The sequence below is a fragment of the Dromaius novaehollandiae genome, chromosome 11, assembly GCF_036370855.1.
Source record: "Dromaius novaehollandiae isolate bDroNov1 chromosome 11, bDroNov1.hap1, whole genome shotgun sequence".
In the NCBI taxonomy this organism is placed as follows: Eukaryota; Metazoa; Chordata; class Aves; order Casuariiformes; family Dromaiidae; genus Dromaius; species Dromaius novaehollandiae.
This window is the reverse complement of record NC_088108.1, coordinates 16,251,088-16,267,397: the sequence shown is the minus strand read 5'-3', so window position 1 is coordinate 16,267,397 and position 16,310 is coordinate 16,251,088. Positions and strand designations below refer to the sequence as shown.

The 16,310-nt window shown below is 35.7% G+C and overlaps 1 protein-coding gene across 2 annotated transcripts in view; it reads right to left on the bottom strand.

Moving 5' to 3' along the window:
* The window catches only part of KLHL4 (kelch like family member 4), a 105,497-nt gene that overhangs the window by 41,558 nt on the left and 47,629 nt on the right, over window positions 1-16,310 (bottom strand). Inside the window, exon 1 of one of the 2 annotated variants that reach the window (XM_026101305.2) lies at window positions 6,979-8,955. The exons of the other annotated variant lie outside the window; for it this stretch is intronic. Within the exon in view, the coding sequence (XP_025957090.1) occupies window positions 6,979-7,397 (419 nt within the window). The 5' untranslated portion in view covers window positions 7,398-8,955. Of the gene's footprint in view, window positions 1-6,978; window positions 8,956-16,310 lie in introns of those variants that run through there. 2 annotated transcript variants of the gene reach the window in all.

The following is a 16,310-nucleotide window of genomic DNA, read 5'->3' as shown; positions in this document are numbered from 1 at the left end:
GAAACAGATCTCCTTTTTTCTTTTGATCTTCTGTTTTCTTGTATAATATGGTTGTGAGATTGCAATAGTGTAGAAAAATATTAAAATGTTACTATTTATATCATCACATATAGATGCATTAATAGTATCCTTTAGTTGATTTTATCTCATGTAGAAATACTGAGGAAGTATGGCAACTTTTGGACCCAGTGCAAGAAAAAATTATGCTTGCACATAATTTTATATGCATACTATTGAATATGTGTAGGACTGGATCATTATACACCATTTAAAAAATGAAATATCTTTTATGCAGTACAGGAGTATAAATGAAACATAAGCACTAACTTGCTATACGGCAATCTCCTGTCAGCATGTGCATGAGAGATGGGAGCTAAAGAAAATGTGGATTGTTGCCTTTCCTTTAAATGGTAGAGTATGCACACCAGCTTTTCAGACTTCCGTCTGCATTGGGATGATATTGATCATATTCTTCAAGGTGATCAGATCCTAACTGAAAATATTCTCATTGGAACTCATTATTAGGTCTAGGGTTATCTAGCTATAGCTAATGTCACATGTCCCTAAGTCCATGTATGGCATACAATTAAGTGAAATCCCTACTATTTTTATGTTATTGGATTTGTATGGTACTCAATTTTTTATATTGCATGCATGAGGATGCAGAATCTTCTACATTTAGGAAACTGTATTTAGGAATAAATAAGTGCAAAAATGTACAGATGGTTTAGGGAACAGGGCTTCAGTAAAGGTTAGGGGAGCTATGATGAATCACAAACCAGCCATAAGCAATGACATCACGTTGTTGACAAAAAAAAACAACAAGTAGGATATTCAAATGGGATTTTAGTCAGAATGATATGTAAGTAATCCTGCCCTCTACTCCAGAATGGTCAGGCTCTAACCAGAATGTATCCAGTTCTGACCACAGCACTAAAAGTAGACAGACATCCTGGACAGTGTCAGGAGACAAGAATCCGAAATGATAGAAGTTCTGTAAGATAAGATTTCTGAGAAAAAATTGAAAGATTTGGGGCTCTTTGGACTTGTAGCAATTTTCAAATATATAAAGGAATGCTGTGGACATAAGAAGGATAAGGGGAACGATATGCTATCTATATCAATGGGCTTAAATTGCAGTAGAGATAACTAAGGAATCATCTAAAAACCAACTTTGGCATAAAATGATTGATGTGCTGTTCTTTATGATGTTTGCAAGTACTTTATTTGTTAAAGTTGAGATTTTTTGAATGTTGGAAGTTCAGTGAAAGTATGAAATAAAATAGGAGAGTTATGTTTTCATTTAAAAGTAAAGGCTGCTGCTGTGTGAGATTTGGAATACTCATTTCTCCACTTTTGCCTTAGGCATCAGATATAGTTTACAAGACTGATTTCTTCTTCAGAAGGGGGAAATAGTGTCACGGTGTACTACTCTAAATGCAGGCCTTTACCATCCTCTCTGCAAGGGATACATCATGGCCCACTCATATACTAGGTAAAATTGGAAAACTGATGCATTGTCATCCATTTTCAATCATTCTCATGAATCAGTTGTAGTACTTTGTTTATCTGGATACCCAGAACTGTCGCCCTAATGCGAAAAAAAAATTATCTGTTTTGACAAACGGTTTTGTAGAATAATTCATATGTTCTGTTTCCACCAGGAAAATTATCCCTTTTTATTTTTTGAAACTGAAGTTTTGTATTGAAAAATAAAGCAGACATCATGTTTCACTGAACATCAACATTCACTGAAGATCTGTGATAAACCTCAGAGGGCATGACGAAGGCATAGTGTAACAACGGCTCTCCCCAAAAGAGTGCTCAGCAAAAGGAAATATGACAGCATGTGCCCTTGGCCTGTGCCACATTAGCTGAGAAAAAAATGGCATCACATAGGCAAGAAATTGGGGTCAGGCACTGCTCACTGATTTATTCATTTCCACCTGTTCAGTGTTCCAGTCTCCACAAGTCTCTTGGGATACTGCAACAATAAAAAGGGTATTTTTTTTCTTTTATGCACCTTTTTTTCACCCTGAAATGTGAGCCAAGGCTATTATCTGCTGCTGGAAATAAAGATGAAAGAACTCTGGGAAACCCCTGTTATAGGAATACGTGAAACAGTCATGTATATATGTGTGTGTTTATGTATATGTCAGAGAGGGCAAGGGAAACAGTTTATATGAGTTATTTCTATATGGCTGGCAAAAAGAAAAAAGACAGTTAGATGAGTTTTCATGTCTTAAATAACATGAACTACCAAAATAATAGAACTTCATAAATAAAAACTGCAGAAAATGCATTGCCTCAATTAAGAGGATACTCCTCCTCCTACATCATGAACAACTGCTTGGATTATGGCATAGAAAGATTCCACTAAAACAAATTAGAAGTATATTCTCTCTCATATGGAAAATTAGAAAGCACATATGTTTAGCAAAACTAGAGTTTGTCAGCAACTTTTCAAGTATAAAAATGCATAGGAGAAATATAATGAATGCTACATTCATTACTGAAATCTATCTGCCTTTGGGTAACTAGAAAAAGAGGTAAACATACTTTACCAGCACACATGGTCTTGGGCTTTTTTTAATACTATACTAATAGAATCATAATATCTCCTAGGAAGCATGCTTAAATTGATGTGACAATGTAGCATTATGCAAATACTAAGCATAGTGCGCATATATACTTCAAATAAACAGTTGTGACTGGTGTCATATAGAATAGATGATATATCTAGAACTGTGAGTATATATATAAATGTAAAGAAATATTTTGGGAAACAAAATAAAATATGACTAATGCATAATACATATACTTATGCAAATTATTATATACTATATTAAAAGAAGCAAAGAAAAACAAGAGGTTTATATAGACATGCTTGTGAGTCCAGAATTTATCAACAGAAGTAATCAAGATAATTCAATATCAAGGATTATTGTTCTTAGGAGACATCAGTGCTTTCTCAGTTTGTGTGTGCACAAGTGTGTGTCTGTGTGTTATGCACAAGAACAGTCTTTTTAGACCAGTAAACAAAATCCAGCTATCAAATCCTCAGAGTTTTCTTTGATATCTCTGGAACACTGTCAGATTACTTTCTTTGAAAGAAGTGAGGCCTACTTTCAGGAATTTTGGTCTCCCTGATGAAGAAGATTAAACTTCAACAGATTCCAGATAAGACAGAGAAGACCCGAGATGATCACCAACAGACTGTCTATGGTGCACAAAATTCACAATCATCACTTCTCAACCAGTAGCAGTTCACAGTTTACTTACCATGCATTGTTTCAGAGATCGCTTAAGCTCCTACTACCTTAATCAAACCTAAAATCTTTGAACATTTTTGCTGTTGATTTGCATGGCCATTCTCTGACGGTTTAGCCGTACAATCAGCCCAGTAATACCATAATGTTTTACAGTGGGAAATAGCATGCAAATAAATAAAAGATCTTGGTACTTATTCAGTATTTTGACGTTTTCTCTGTTTCTCACCTGTGAACAGGTCCTAATCCTCATTCAAGCGGTAGGTTGATGAGAATCAGACCAGGTCAATGAAAGGTATTATCTCCCACTGCTAGGCTTTTTTCAAAACTATAGATGCAACTCTCATAAGAATAGTTGTTTCCTTATAACAAGTCAAGACCAATCATTTTAGATGCTTTCAGAAGATCAACTGATATCTCTTGAGTATGTTCCCCTAGTAACAATCAATAGGAAGGTCCCCAAACATGCTGGGAGACCTTTCATTATTTACAATTTCTGGAGAACTTAGAAATCCTTAAAGAAATTTTAGAGACTGATGTATAAATTCTTAGGAATTTAGGTTTTTCTTTTTCATATCCCATTTTCCACTATAGACTTCTGTCAAAGAAGGTTCACACAAATCCGAGGGCCCCCACTGCATACTTTCACCTGTCATATGATTGCAATGCTTTGCATACTGACACAGTTTTACTTAATCTTGTGCCAATAAGCACTCTGTCTGTATGCACCCAGCAGGTATTGGTCGGTAACATCTACATTGGCTACTATTAGTAAAAAACTGATGAGTTTTGAGCACTTAAGTTCTCATTTACTTTGTCAGGTTTCATGGGATATCACCCAGGCATAAGCCTGTTTGTCAGAATTAAAACAACAAATGCCTGAAATACAACTTATGTGCAGGTGGGAGTCCATATTATGTAATAGACTTCTCTCTTTCACTGAAAGAAAGGATTTCTTTAAGTCTTGCCTTAGTTATTTCAGATACTGGAGTACCAACAAAGATTTTAAAAAAGCAGAATCAAGTGAATTTATTCATGATAGCATATTCATGATAGCATAGTGGAACTATTTTTTGGAATTTTTCTTTTAGCCTTTCTCCTTAATAAACAACCCTTGTTTCGTCAAAAGTCAGTGTGCTATGTTTGCATCACTGAAAGCATAACTCGTAGGTTTCTAAAAAAAGGCATCTCATCTCAAGGTTTTCTGAAGAAATTTAAAAAATTCTTGTTTCCAAAGCCTTCTGGTAAGAAGCATTAAGCTGCTACAAGAAATTGCTTTCATAGTGTGCTCATGATAGATATTTGTATGATTTCCTATTCTTTCCCACTATTTTTGATGTCAAAGTAATCACATAGCAGTGTGCTCATTTTGTCCTGCTTTGGCATCCGGCTAAAAATGGGGCTTCTTCAGGCAGAGGTAAGCTCAGGCATGATTAGAGATGACCACTCAGAAGATATGTTTTCTTTTATGGAATAAAAGCAGTTTATTTGAGATTGTCTTTGGTGTACTCAGGTATGAATGTGGAAGAGCACATGGCTGCAATAATTGTAAAGTTCATTATGCCGTGGCTTTAACAGTGTAGGAAGATGGTGTGGGGCGATCCTGCAAATGCCTGTTTTTTCAGAGGTGTTAATCACTTGAAGATTCCATTGACTGAAATCATTTGTGACTACCTGGAACTTTCAAAGAAGGACAAGCCCCAATATGATTTAGAAGGATGATTTCAAAGGTACAAGAAGAGATATTTTCCTAAAGAGATGAAAATATATCCAGCAACCTTTACTGAAGGTGGAAGGCTTCATCCCTTTACTTGCTATGACTAAAGCATGCCCAATATCTCATTCCTATCCAAACATATTAATTCTTGTGTGGCCTGCATTGGATGCTGTAGGGGAGGAGAGTGTTGATTTACTTGCAATTCTTTTTGGTACATATTTAAGATCTTGGAGCTCAGCTAGGGTTTCTTTAATGATCTATTAAATTTCCTTGAAATAAAATTTTACTTATAGTGTAACTCGTAGTAATTGACTGCTTTTTAATGAATTTCTTACAAATTTAGCTTTTTAAGATGTGTTAAGATAGGCTTTAACATACAACATGCATAACAAGCTTCTACTGATAACTTTACAGAAAATACATTTACTTGAATATAGCAATGCTTTATGAGATATATACATCCCAAAACTTTTCTAAATAGCTGCAAATTTAAACAACTCAAGAGAAGAACCTAGATTTGAGAGAATATGAAGGCACAAAATTTCATGAGGTCTTAGCAGAAAGTCTATATATAGATGGAGGAAAAATGTCACATCTTATTTTAGAAGACGGCACCTTAATACCTTCCAAACTGAATGAATTATGAATGAATTATACTTTTTTCTTCTTCTTTACATGATATAGATATAGCATTATTTTGTTAATTCAGTGTTCATTAATATTCCTCAGATTAAACTGGCTTTCTTTCTAATGTGTGCCTATAACTGCCACTTTATATTTTTAGGAAATTTGTATTGCCATTTAAAATAAGATATTCTAAGAGTACGTTTCTTATTCATTACAAACCAGTACAGTAGTAAACATGCAGAAATATCACATTCTTACCTAATTAATTTTATTTTGTAATGAATTTATATAGTACACATTGACTACTAGAACTTTTCAAAATGACATTTTGGAATGCATTTTCTACTGTTCAGACTGCAGATGTTCCCTGTACCAGATGCACAACTTGAAGAATAACAGCTGCTAAAAATACACAAACTGTCAGCTTTGTTTTACTGAGAGAAACTATAACTTCAAGTAAGATAGATTTGTATTTAAGTACAAAGTAGATATCCTAAATTATTCCCAAAGAGAGATAGCAATCCCATCATATGATGCAAGTAATCACGTTACAAATGCATAATTTGAGTCCAAGGTGGGATAAAGTGGAGTATAATTGTTCTCATACAAGCTAGTAATATTGACATCAATTTTGAAAAAAATCATAAACAGTTTTAAGGCATGTTTAATCAAATGCCTTGTATTCATATTTTTGTTCTCTGTGTTAAAGTTTTAAAAAATAGCTCATCTTTTGTGCTTACAACTTTAAGGTTTCATAGCTGTAATATTTCATTATCTGACCTTGCAAAAAGTATTTGTCTCCTAGTATGCTAAACAAGCTGTGAAAGTAATTTGGTTTCAAATAAACCTTTGAAGAATCAAGGAATGGTGCTTCCTTTTCACTTAGTTCAAGGTTAATTATATTTCTCAAGAAGGCAGTAAGAAAAGGCAGTGGGAAATCTGACAGACTGATGGCAACCACACAGATTGTGCATCTCCAGCAGCTCCCATTTGTCAAAGTTGTACCCATTGATAACGTCAGAATGAGGACAGCATTTCAGAAAGCTCACTTTTCCCCTGTGCTTATGCATAATAAATCAAGTCAATAAATTGATATACTGTAAACTGTAATAGATCATTTCAGAACTATTCTCTAAAAATAAAATCTGCCAAATTTTCTCTCTGTTAAGCCAAGATATCAAAACGTCAGGACAATATTCCTTTTTTTTTTTAATATGAATGTGTTTTTATTCATGTGAGTGTGGGTGTGCACATATGTAAATTGAGCTTAATGCAGGAAGGAACTCTAGGTAAAAACAGAGATGGTTTTAGGGAATAACTTGGATAGAAGTATGGTTTTCAAAGTGCAAACTTTAAAACTCCTACCTCTCTGTAGATTCATCTGAATTTTCCTCTGTAATCATCTGCAACTCCTGTGTGGTTTTTGAATCTCCTTTGACACAGTTTTCCTCTGTGCTTGTTTTGGGAATATCCTCATTTGCTCGAAGCTGTTCTATGAGATTTTGTTGATGCCAGGTTTGAATAGATCGGTGGTACACCGGGGTTGGACCTGGCACGGGTGCCAGTATATTGTGGTGGACAGGACTGCTGTTTTTCTTCAGCCCATTTCTGTCCCGAGAGTGGTTCTTCAACCTGTTCTGAACCGGTGTCCCTCTGTGCTCATATCCTTCCTGCTGATGGCAGCCTCCAGTGCCGGTGGAGCCTTGCGAGGGGTGACTAAACCATCTCCAGCGGAGCCTCAGGATCTGCTTCACATCAAACTCTTTCTTTCCAGATACTGACATTTTTTCAGAGAGATGAGGAAAAACAAAACAAAACAAAACAAAAAAAACCCACAAGACAAAAGCCTATTCTTTCAGAAAGGAAATGGATTCTTTGTTATCTCCTGTGTTTCAACTCCTCTTCTTAAGAAAACACAACAAAAGAACAAATACCGGTAGCTCTCTCTCTCTCCCCTGATTAATATACTGCAAGCTCTTCAAGCCGATGCTAAGCTGCTGCTAACTGTATAGGTGGGAATCCATACTGACAGGATGATGAGGTCAGACCTTAAACAAGTAAATCAGCTTAGCACAGGAAAGCAGCAACCATAACACTACCCAGCTGCTAGGCTTACACACTCACAGCACTATAACACAGCTCTCTAATATATAACCTAGCCTCACATGATCCTAAGGGATCTTAAGCTGCAACTTAAAATGCAGGAAAGCACACAGAAATAAAGTGACAAGACTTGCTATCTCATGAGGTTTTTCATGAAGCCTGCTAATAAGCAGTACTGCATTTCACATCAGATTTATAGTGCATTCTTCTGTGTTGTTCTTACGCAGATTTTTGGTAACGATTCACGGTGAAACCATCCTGCAGTTCATGTGTTTCCTTAAGAGGTTTGCATTTGTTTATCTTGCTCTGTAAAATTCCTACAAATGGCCTCAGTGTGGTAGTACTTACCTAAAAGAAAGAGGCAGCGTTTGAATATATTGTGCAGAACTGTATCTGTTTTCTCACCTACAGATAGAATTTTCGATATAATTGCAGGGATATGAGAACAGAGAGAGCGAGCGAGCACGCTTGTAAAAATCAGAGGAGATGTGCTCCCTGACTGACTGTATCTGTGGAAAACACAGTGTTTCCTGGCTAAGTGCCTGTGTAAACACCCTTTGCCATCCTGCTCTTAATTTCTCACGATCCATGAAAAGAGTGTGATTTAAAAAACAAACAAAAAAAACTTTCTTTTGATAGTGTACAGTGCAACATGTTTTCAGCAAATTAAAAGATGATACAGATTTATTCTTATCTGTTCATTAATATAGAGAGCTGTGAGTTCACTGTGTGTTTTGAAATAAAGTACACAGAGTGTTTTGACATGCAAATTCAAAGTAATTAAATGGATTGGATTTTATTCTCATGTTACATTCTCAACATAGTGTCTGCTATTGATTATTTATAAAACTGCAAGCAGTGTGCAGAAATTAACAAAAAAAAAAGGAAAGCTGTCATACAGATTCAGTAGGACACAATTTGGAATCAAAGGAAGGTACCCCTCTCTGCATGTTTTCTTACATCTCTGCTTCAAATCTTCCCGCAATAACTTCCCTTTTCTCTGTATGTCTGTTCTGTGTTTTTTTGTTTGTTTGTTTATTTGTTTGTTTTTTAACTTCACCAATGGGCTTTTGAACCTTCCAAGACTGAAATCTGCTTTCTTTTTGGGCTGCATATAGCACAAACAGTGAAATGTGAAGTCAGAGTTTTGGAAAGAAAAAGCAAAATGAGAGGACTAGGGAAGCAATAGTCGTTATGCTGGCTTTCAAACTCCTACCCTATTCATGAGATTCAAGCAAATGATATACAAAATATCATGGTCTGGATGAACATGAAATAAATTAAAGGATAAGGAAGGAACTGTAAAATGGTTGAAAGAAATTATGCTCTTTACATAGCATAGATACACAGAGGGAAAGAAAAGACTTCATACAGAGGGAAAACTGTGAGAAAGAGTTGGCTGTAAAAGGCAGAAAAGAAAAGGTTGAGGGAACAGGATTTTTTGAAAGGCATAACCAACATATCTTCATTGCTACATAGAATATTGATGCTGAGCTATTACAATAAAATGTATATTAACATGTGATTTAGATCGCAGGGTAGGTGCCCATGACAGATAGAAGTGGAAATTTGGTTGAAAATAATACTACTGGGTGTAGGAACTCACTTTCTTACATGAGAGAATAAACTGTTTGTGGGAGCTAAAATGCAAGCCCTGGCACGCCTGGCCCCAGTGTGTTACATAATTGTTCCAGCTGCTGACCCCACTCCTCTGCCACAGGTTCCTGCTCTCACAGCAGTTGTCAGAACTTGCATGTACCTTAGCTGCTTTAACTGAAAGTCACGATTAAACATCCAGAAAAAGCTGGCTTTTCCTTAGATACCAGACTGAGTTTCAGCAGCTGCAATGCAAGCAACCATTCTGTTCTGCTGCTGTTCTTCCCATTGCTGTGACTTACACACAATGTGGCAAAGGCTGCCACATTGCCACATTCAGGCATCCCAAATTGGTGCCATTCCCCTATAAAAATAATACAGCACTCCATTTAACAGTAATTCACTAAGACAAACTGTATCCTTATGTACAAATATATTTGAAACATATATATATATGTATCTCATGATCTTTTTGTTATAGTCTTCACTTCCTTTTCTTACAATCCTATATGTCTTGTTTACTGGAGATTGAAATGAAAGAAGGATTTCTGTGTATCAGATGATTAGGGCTGCTAATGGAATATATTCTTAAAAGATTCCATTTTCAGTGTTATAGGAAAGGATAGGAATTAGAAAACTTGTTCAACTCCTAAGGAGGTATATTAAGAAGGTACACAAAGGCTTGTTTGTGGGATTTAATAGGGGGTTTCAATTTGAGCTTATTGAGAATATGAGCTAAGAAAGAAGCTGCTTCCAAACTTCAGGGATTTTACCAAATTTATGGAGAGTAAATGGATAAATGAAAGTGCTGGCTATTGTTTAAAAGAGGCAATTATATGTCTCCAGATCTCTTCTCACTTTAATGATGACTTTTTGTAATGATCTGAAAACTTCTGGAGACAGAAATGTTTACGGTATTTTTTTCTTGCACTGTGACTATATTATGTTTAATGTTTCTTCACTTTTGAAGGGGATGTTCCTCTATTTGCTTTCATAAAAGAAATGGGACTTGGTGGTATCTATATATAGTCCTCAGCTCGTGGCTATCTGAGATGTTTTTTAAGAGAGAGGTATATATATATTCCAAGTTAATAAAATTATGATAAAATCCTGTAGAGGTGGACAGAGAACATGGCTTCTCGCTACTATCTTAATCAGGTCACTGAGCTATCCCAGCAGCTCTGTCAGTTCCACTTAGCAGCAGCTCCAATATATATAACCCATAGTTTTTCACCATTTCGCAAAGCTTCTGTTGGTTCCTTTCCTTAAATCCCTTTTGCAGAAGGCTTATTATACTCCAAGTTATCACTAAAAGCATATTCCTTAAATTTAACTTGAGAATGTAGAGAAGGTACTTCTGTTTGTGAATTACTTTGTTTCCTACTTAGCACGTTTGGGCAGATGTAAAGTGTATCTCGCTAAAATTAAAATAGTAAGAATGGACATCTTCTGAACAGACTGTCTTGCTTAAAAATTCAGCGTGAGGTATGGAATATGTCTCAAGCAGGACTTAAGTATATTCTTGTTCACACACCTTGTTGCCATTGTGGCTATAATTTCAGAATGCTTTACTAAGACAGAATAAGTCTGATAAGTTTCACAATCGAAAATTTCATGCCTGAAATGATTAAAAGCAGCTATATGGCATAAATATGGCACAAGTTTACAACACATAGCTGCTTCTAATGATTTAGATCTAACTTCTGGTCCTTGTCAATGTGAATGGAACAGCAATCTTATATTTTAGGAGATGAACTGATTATAAAAATATACATTGGCATTTTAAGCAAAAATTGAGAAAACTTATTTCCCTTAAAATTGGATACAATTTGACAGTTTACTTTTTGATGACCTCCAACATATTTTTTTCTCTCTGACTAGGCTCAGTCTTCTAAATGTGAAAAGAAAGATAGAAGATTTATCTATTATTACTTATCCTAATTTCATGTGTTTGGCTTTTATTCAGATAAATGTCCACCATAATAACAGCTTTCTTTTTTTCTCTCTTGGATGGAAATCTCCAAAGAACAGGATTTCCTACGTTTTTTTCTCCATTGTTTATGCCTTTCAAGATCTACAGGAGTATCACAGCATTTTTAAAATTTCTATTCTTCTCCTGTTTCCTTTGATTTAAGCCTCAGGTCATAGTTTTTGATAGCTTTACATAATTCCTTATTTTAATTTAATGGATTTACTCAACTCATAAAAGGAAGAATAAAGAGAATTGTCAAAAAATTCTGAAATAATGACTCTTCAAAAAATCAAGTAAGTAATCACATTTAAGAAATTATTTTCCCAATATTTTTGAATAAGCATTTTCAGATTTTTCCCAGTACTTAGGTGCTGATATAAGCAAAGACTATAGCCATGTCCTTTGATCAACTGTATTTCATTGTCCTCAAAGACTCATACTTGGGTGACAGGATATTGTTTGATTATACCAGCAAATTGTACCCTATGCTACTTGAAGGCAACTGGTTCCAGCGGTGGAGTGATGTTCAGTATACAGAAGAAAATACCTCCCTGTGAAAAGTCTCTGGTGCTGAGGCTCAACATTGACTGTGAGTTTGGCCACAAGTGGTGCTGGTAGATGTGATCATGAGAGAAATCAATTTTTTTTAATGCTCACAAAAGGAATTGAAGGCCTTTCGTATGATCTCCCATAGTATTCTAATAGCCAAACCGGTGAAATATGGACTGGGTAAGTGGATAATAAGATGGGGTAAAAAATTGGCCAGATCACCAGGCTTAAGGGGTTATGATTAGTGGTAGAAAGACCAGCTGGTCGTCAGTTACAAGTGGCATCTCTAAGGATCAATACTGGGGCCACTGCTGTTTAATGTCTTATTACTGATCTGGACAATGGGACAGAGTACACTCCACAGCAAGTTTGCAGATGTTGCCAAATTGCAGGAACTGGTTAATATGCTAGAGATTTGGGCTGCTATTCAGAGGGACCTTGACAGGCTGGAGAAATGGGCTCACGGGAACCTTATGAAGTCCAACAAAAGCAAACTCAAAGTCCTGCATCTGGGATGAAATAGCCCCATGCAGCAGTACATGGTGGGAGCTGACTGGCTAGAGAGCAGCTTTGCTGTGCCCTGGTAGATAATACTTTGAACAGCAAAGGCTGCATTAGCAGGAGTTCAGCCAGCAGTGATTATTCCCCTCTATTCTGGCTGCAGTGAGACATCTGGAGTACAGTGTCCAGGTTTGGGCTCCCCAGTTAAACAAAGATACAGATGTACTGTGGCAAGTCCAGCAGAGGCCACCAAGGAGATGAGGGGACTGAAGCACATGATGCCTGATGCAAGGCTGCAAGAATTGGGTTTATTCAACCTTGAGAAGTAAAGGCTTAGGGGGGGGGAATCTTATTGCTGCATTCAGGTGAATGCAGGTACCTAACAGATGGGTACAGACGGCAGAGCCAAACTCTGCTTAGAGGTGCCCTGTGGTAGGACAAGAGGCAAGAGATGCAAGTTGGAATACAGGAAATTCCAGTTAGATATAAGAAAAAAAATTTCCACAGTGAGGGTGGTCAAAGAGGTGGGAAGAGGCTGCCAAGAGAGGCTGTGGCATCTCTGTCCTCAGAGACAGTAAGAACCCAAATGGACACAGCCCTGCACAACCTGTTCTAGCTGGACTTGCTTTGAGCGGGAGGTTGGACTAGATGAGCTCCAGAGGTCCCTTCCAACCTAAGTTATTCTGCGAGTCTATGATGTGCCAGTGAATGCTTGAAATGTTTATTTAGTGACTACAGTGGAGCCATGTAAAACTAAAGCTGTATGAAATAAGAAAACAAAACCCTTCGATTTGGAAGCAGAACCTAAGTGTAGCTGCTTGCAGTTCTGAGGGATTTCTAATTGTTTAATGTTTCTAATAATCCCACAGGAGGCTTGCTTGTAGCTTGGGGAAAAAAATATATTCTTTGAAAAACCTCCATTTATTTTAGCAGAAGGTAAGCTTTTGAGGAAGATCTTTGCTCAGACTAGGAAATCATACTAAATATGATGGCAGACTAGGAAGCTAGGAATCATTTTAAAAGGTTTGTATAAACAAGCTGCACTTCCAGATAATTTGAGATACATACTATTAATAAGAGTATAAATAGGTGTTAATAATACTTTTAAGATTAAAACTCTAAATACTTAATAAGGCTCTTGAATTAGCAAATTATAAAATGACTTTTTTATAAACTACCAATAAGAGGAAATTGAGAATTTTCTTTCTTTCACAAACCATGTTTTAAGTAGTTTTCCAACACAACTGTTGGAAATACCAGTTTCTGTCTTTAAGTATAACTGCCTCTCATGTTCATCTGCCATCAAACACCTTAAAGAAAAGATTGTTTGCTAATGCATTTTGAAATGGCAGTATTCTCTAATTAATACCTTAGTAATTTTTTTGAGAATTTGAGCAAATGCAGTATGTTCGTGCAGTTATATAATGTTTATCCTCCTCTAAAAAGAGACATAGCAAATGATTTCTTATTCCTTCTCTGTTGGCCTTGAGGTGATAGTGCAGTGCCTGTATGAAAACCCTGTTAGAAAAATCCGTCTCTGTTCCCACAAGCCTAGCAAAGAATAATAAAAAGGAATCATCTAACTTTCTTGCATAATAATTCAAGAAAGATACCATCTGCAGACTCTGAAACTAGGAGTATTGCAAGGACTAGATTACTAGCAAGAGCTAATGAAGTAGTTCTTTGTTGGAGATGAGGCAGGCCAGAAAAGCTGAATTTTTTTAAAGTCAAGGGTAAAAAATCAATGATATCTTTGGAGCAGATGTCTTCAATGTTAATTTCAATGATGCAAATAGGGGAAATCTGCGTATGCTGAATGAGACATTTTGTTTTCAAAGGAAAAATGAGTATTGAGAGTAACTGAATGATGCATGGATATGCTTTGACTTCTGATAGGATCATAATAAGATGAAATTTGAAATGAGAGAAATTACTGAGTGATGAAAATTTAATTTTATAAAAAGCCATTAAATAACAAGAAGTGTTAGATATTGAAAGGACAAATGAAAGTATTTGCTTGAGTAAGGCATAGTGCACATATGTTAAAACTGTGTTTCTCACATTTTGCTCTCTAGACATGTATCCTATATCAACAAGTGTCCTTGGTACCACATATATTTTTAAAAAATGGATACAAAAGCATGTATTTCAAATCAGAACCGGATATTCACTGATTCAGGTGTAGCTAAAGAAATCTCCAGTGAACAAAGCACCAAAAACATTTTAAATAATCATGTTTGAAGGCAAACAAAAGCATATTGCATACTGTATAACTGAAGAATATCTGCATGGGAAGCAATTTTGTAACAGTGATGCAATATCCTTCTAAGTTAAAATGCAGGATAAGGGAAAGGACAGTCATAAATAATACAAGGCTACCTTAATAAGTCTGAAAGAATACGTAAAATAGTTGAAACTGATTCAAGGTACAAATAACCTATATTTCTGGTATGGCAGAGGATAAGAATAATAAGCATATGCCATTAGCATCTGTTACATGAGGAAAGTATGTCCTTCGTATTCCAGATCTAGGTTTCTATATAAAAAGTGCAAAAAGGTCTTCAAATCATTAAACCTGACAAAAAGCCTAACAACAATAAAATCAAAAAAGCAAGCTAAGCACAGAAAGTTAAGAATGTCTTTTCTGATATTTTTCAAGATACCTGATGACATTACACTTTTTAAAAAGTCAAGTTAATTACAAGCTGATCTCAATAGGGTATACTCTGCAGTGCTTATAATTGGGGAAAACATCATCCTAAGATCTGCATAAGTACAGATCTTTGATACGTAAATAGTCATGTGTGAAAGAGCTGTAAGCTATCTACCCAAACAGTGTAATGTACAGGGTTTTCACAGTGTGTGTATTCTGCCTGTGTACATATATTGCGTGTGAGACCAGATAAAGAGAATAGGCTGAATATTTTCATTATATTGTTTTGAAAATAATACTGCAAGAGAACTCCTGTTAATCTATCATTTGTACAAGAGATATTCCAGGAAACATCTGCATAACAGTAAGAGCATTAACAGAAGTCAAAGTTATCATCAGTGACTTTGTGTAACGGAAAGGAACATAAAAAAAAATAGCTACATATAAAACCTGCAGGAAAGTTCAACTTTGTTTTAAAAGAAAGCAAATGCAAATCAGTTTAAGACAATCAGTTACTTTTGATACTTCCTACTGAAGGAGGCAGTAGAGATGAACCACATGAGGGAAAGCGTTCACACATTTAAATGCAATTGCTTCCTCAAATAACTGGAAGCTGTACTACAGATTGCAACCCACCTACCACGCTTTACACCCAAACTTGAAGAAATCACAGCATTTCCATAAGATCCAAGGAAAAAGAATGTGATAAGTGAACCTGGTGTAAGTCTAATTAAGATCTTTCTAAACAGGAAGAACACTGTCACCCTCAAAATGAAACCAGAATACTAGAGTTAAACAAGGAAATAACAAATAGCACTTTACAGACAGTGTTAAAAACAGTAGTCATCTTGAATGAACTTTCATGGATAAAGATTTGAGAGCAATGGTATTAATGCAGCAAAAGTATGCTCAAATACATGACTGGAAAAGAAACACCTGTCACAGGTCTTCTTGCATAGTTTTGTAAAAAGACCAAGATGTAAAGGCATAGAAAACAATGTATAAAATAATATGCACAGGGATATACAAAATAGTTCATACTGATTTTTATGACACGTAGGTATTTTTCTTGACTTTTCAAAATGTTCTGCTCAATTTGCTACAATTATTGTTTCATTGCCTACTGATAAAATCAGGTATCACACTACAGCATTCGAAAATGGAAGAGGTAGGAAAACTTAATACTTGTGAATTAGTTTAGCACATTATTAATACACAAAAATACATGAGATTTTTAACAACATACCTTAAATTAACAGTAAACAACATACAAGAGCAGACATATACCATTTCTCACCAAAAGAAAGTACACCTACCATGTTA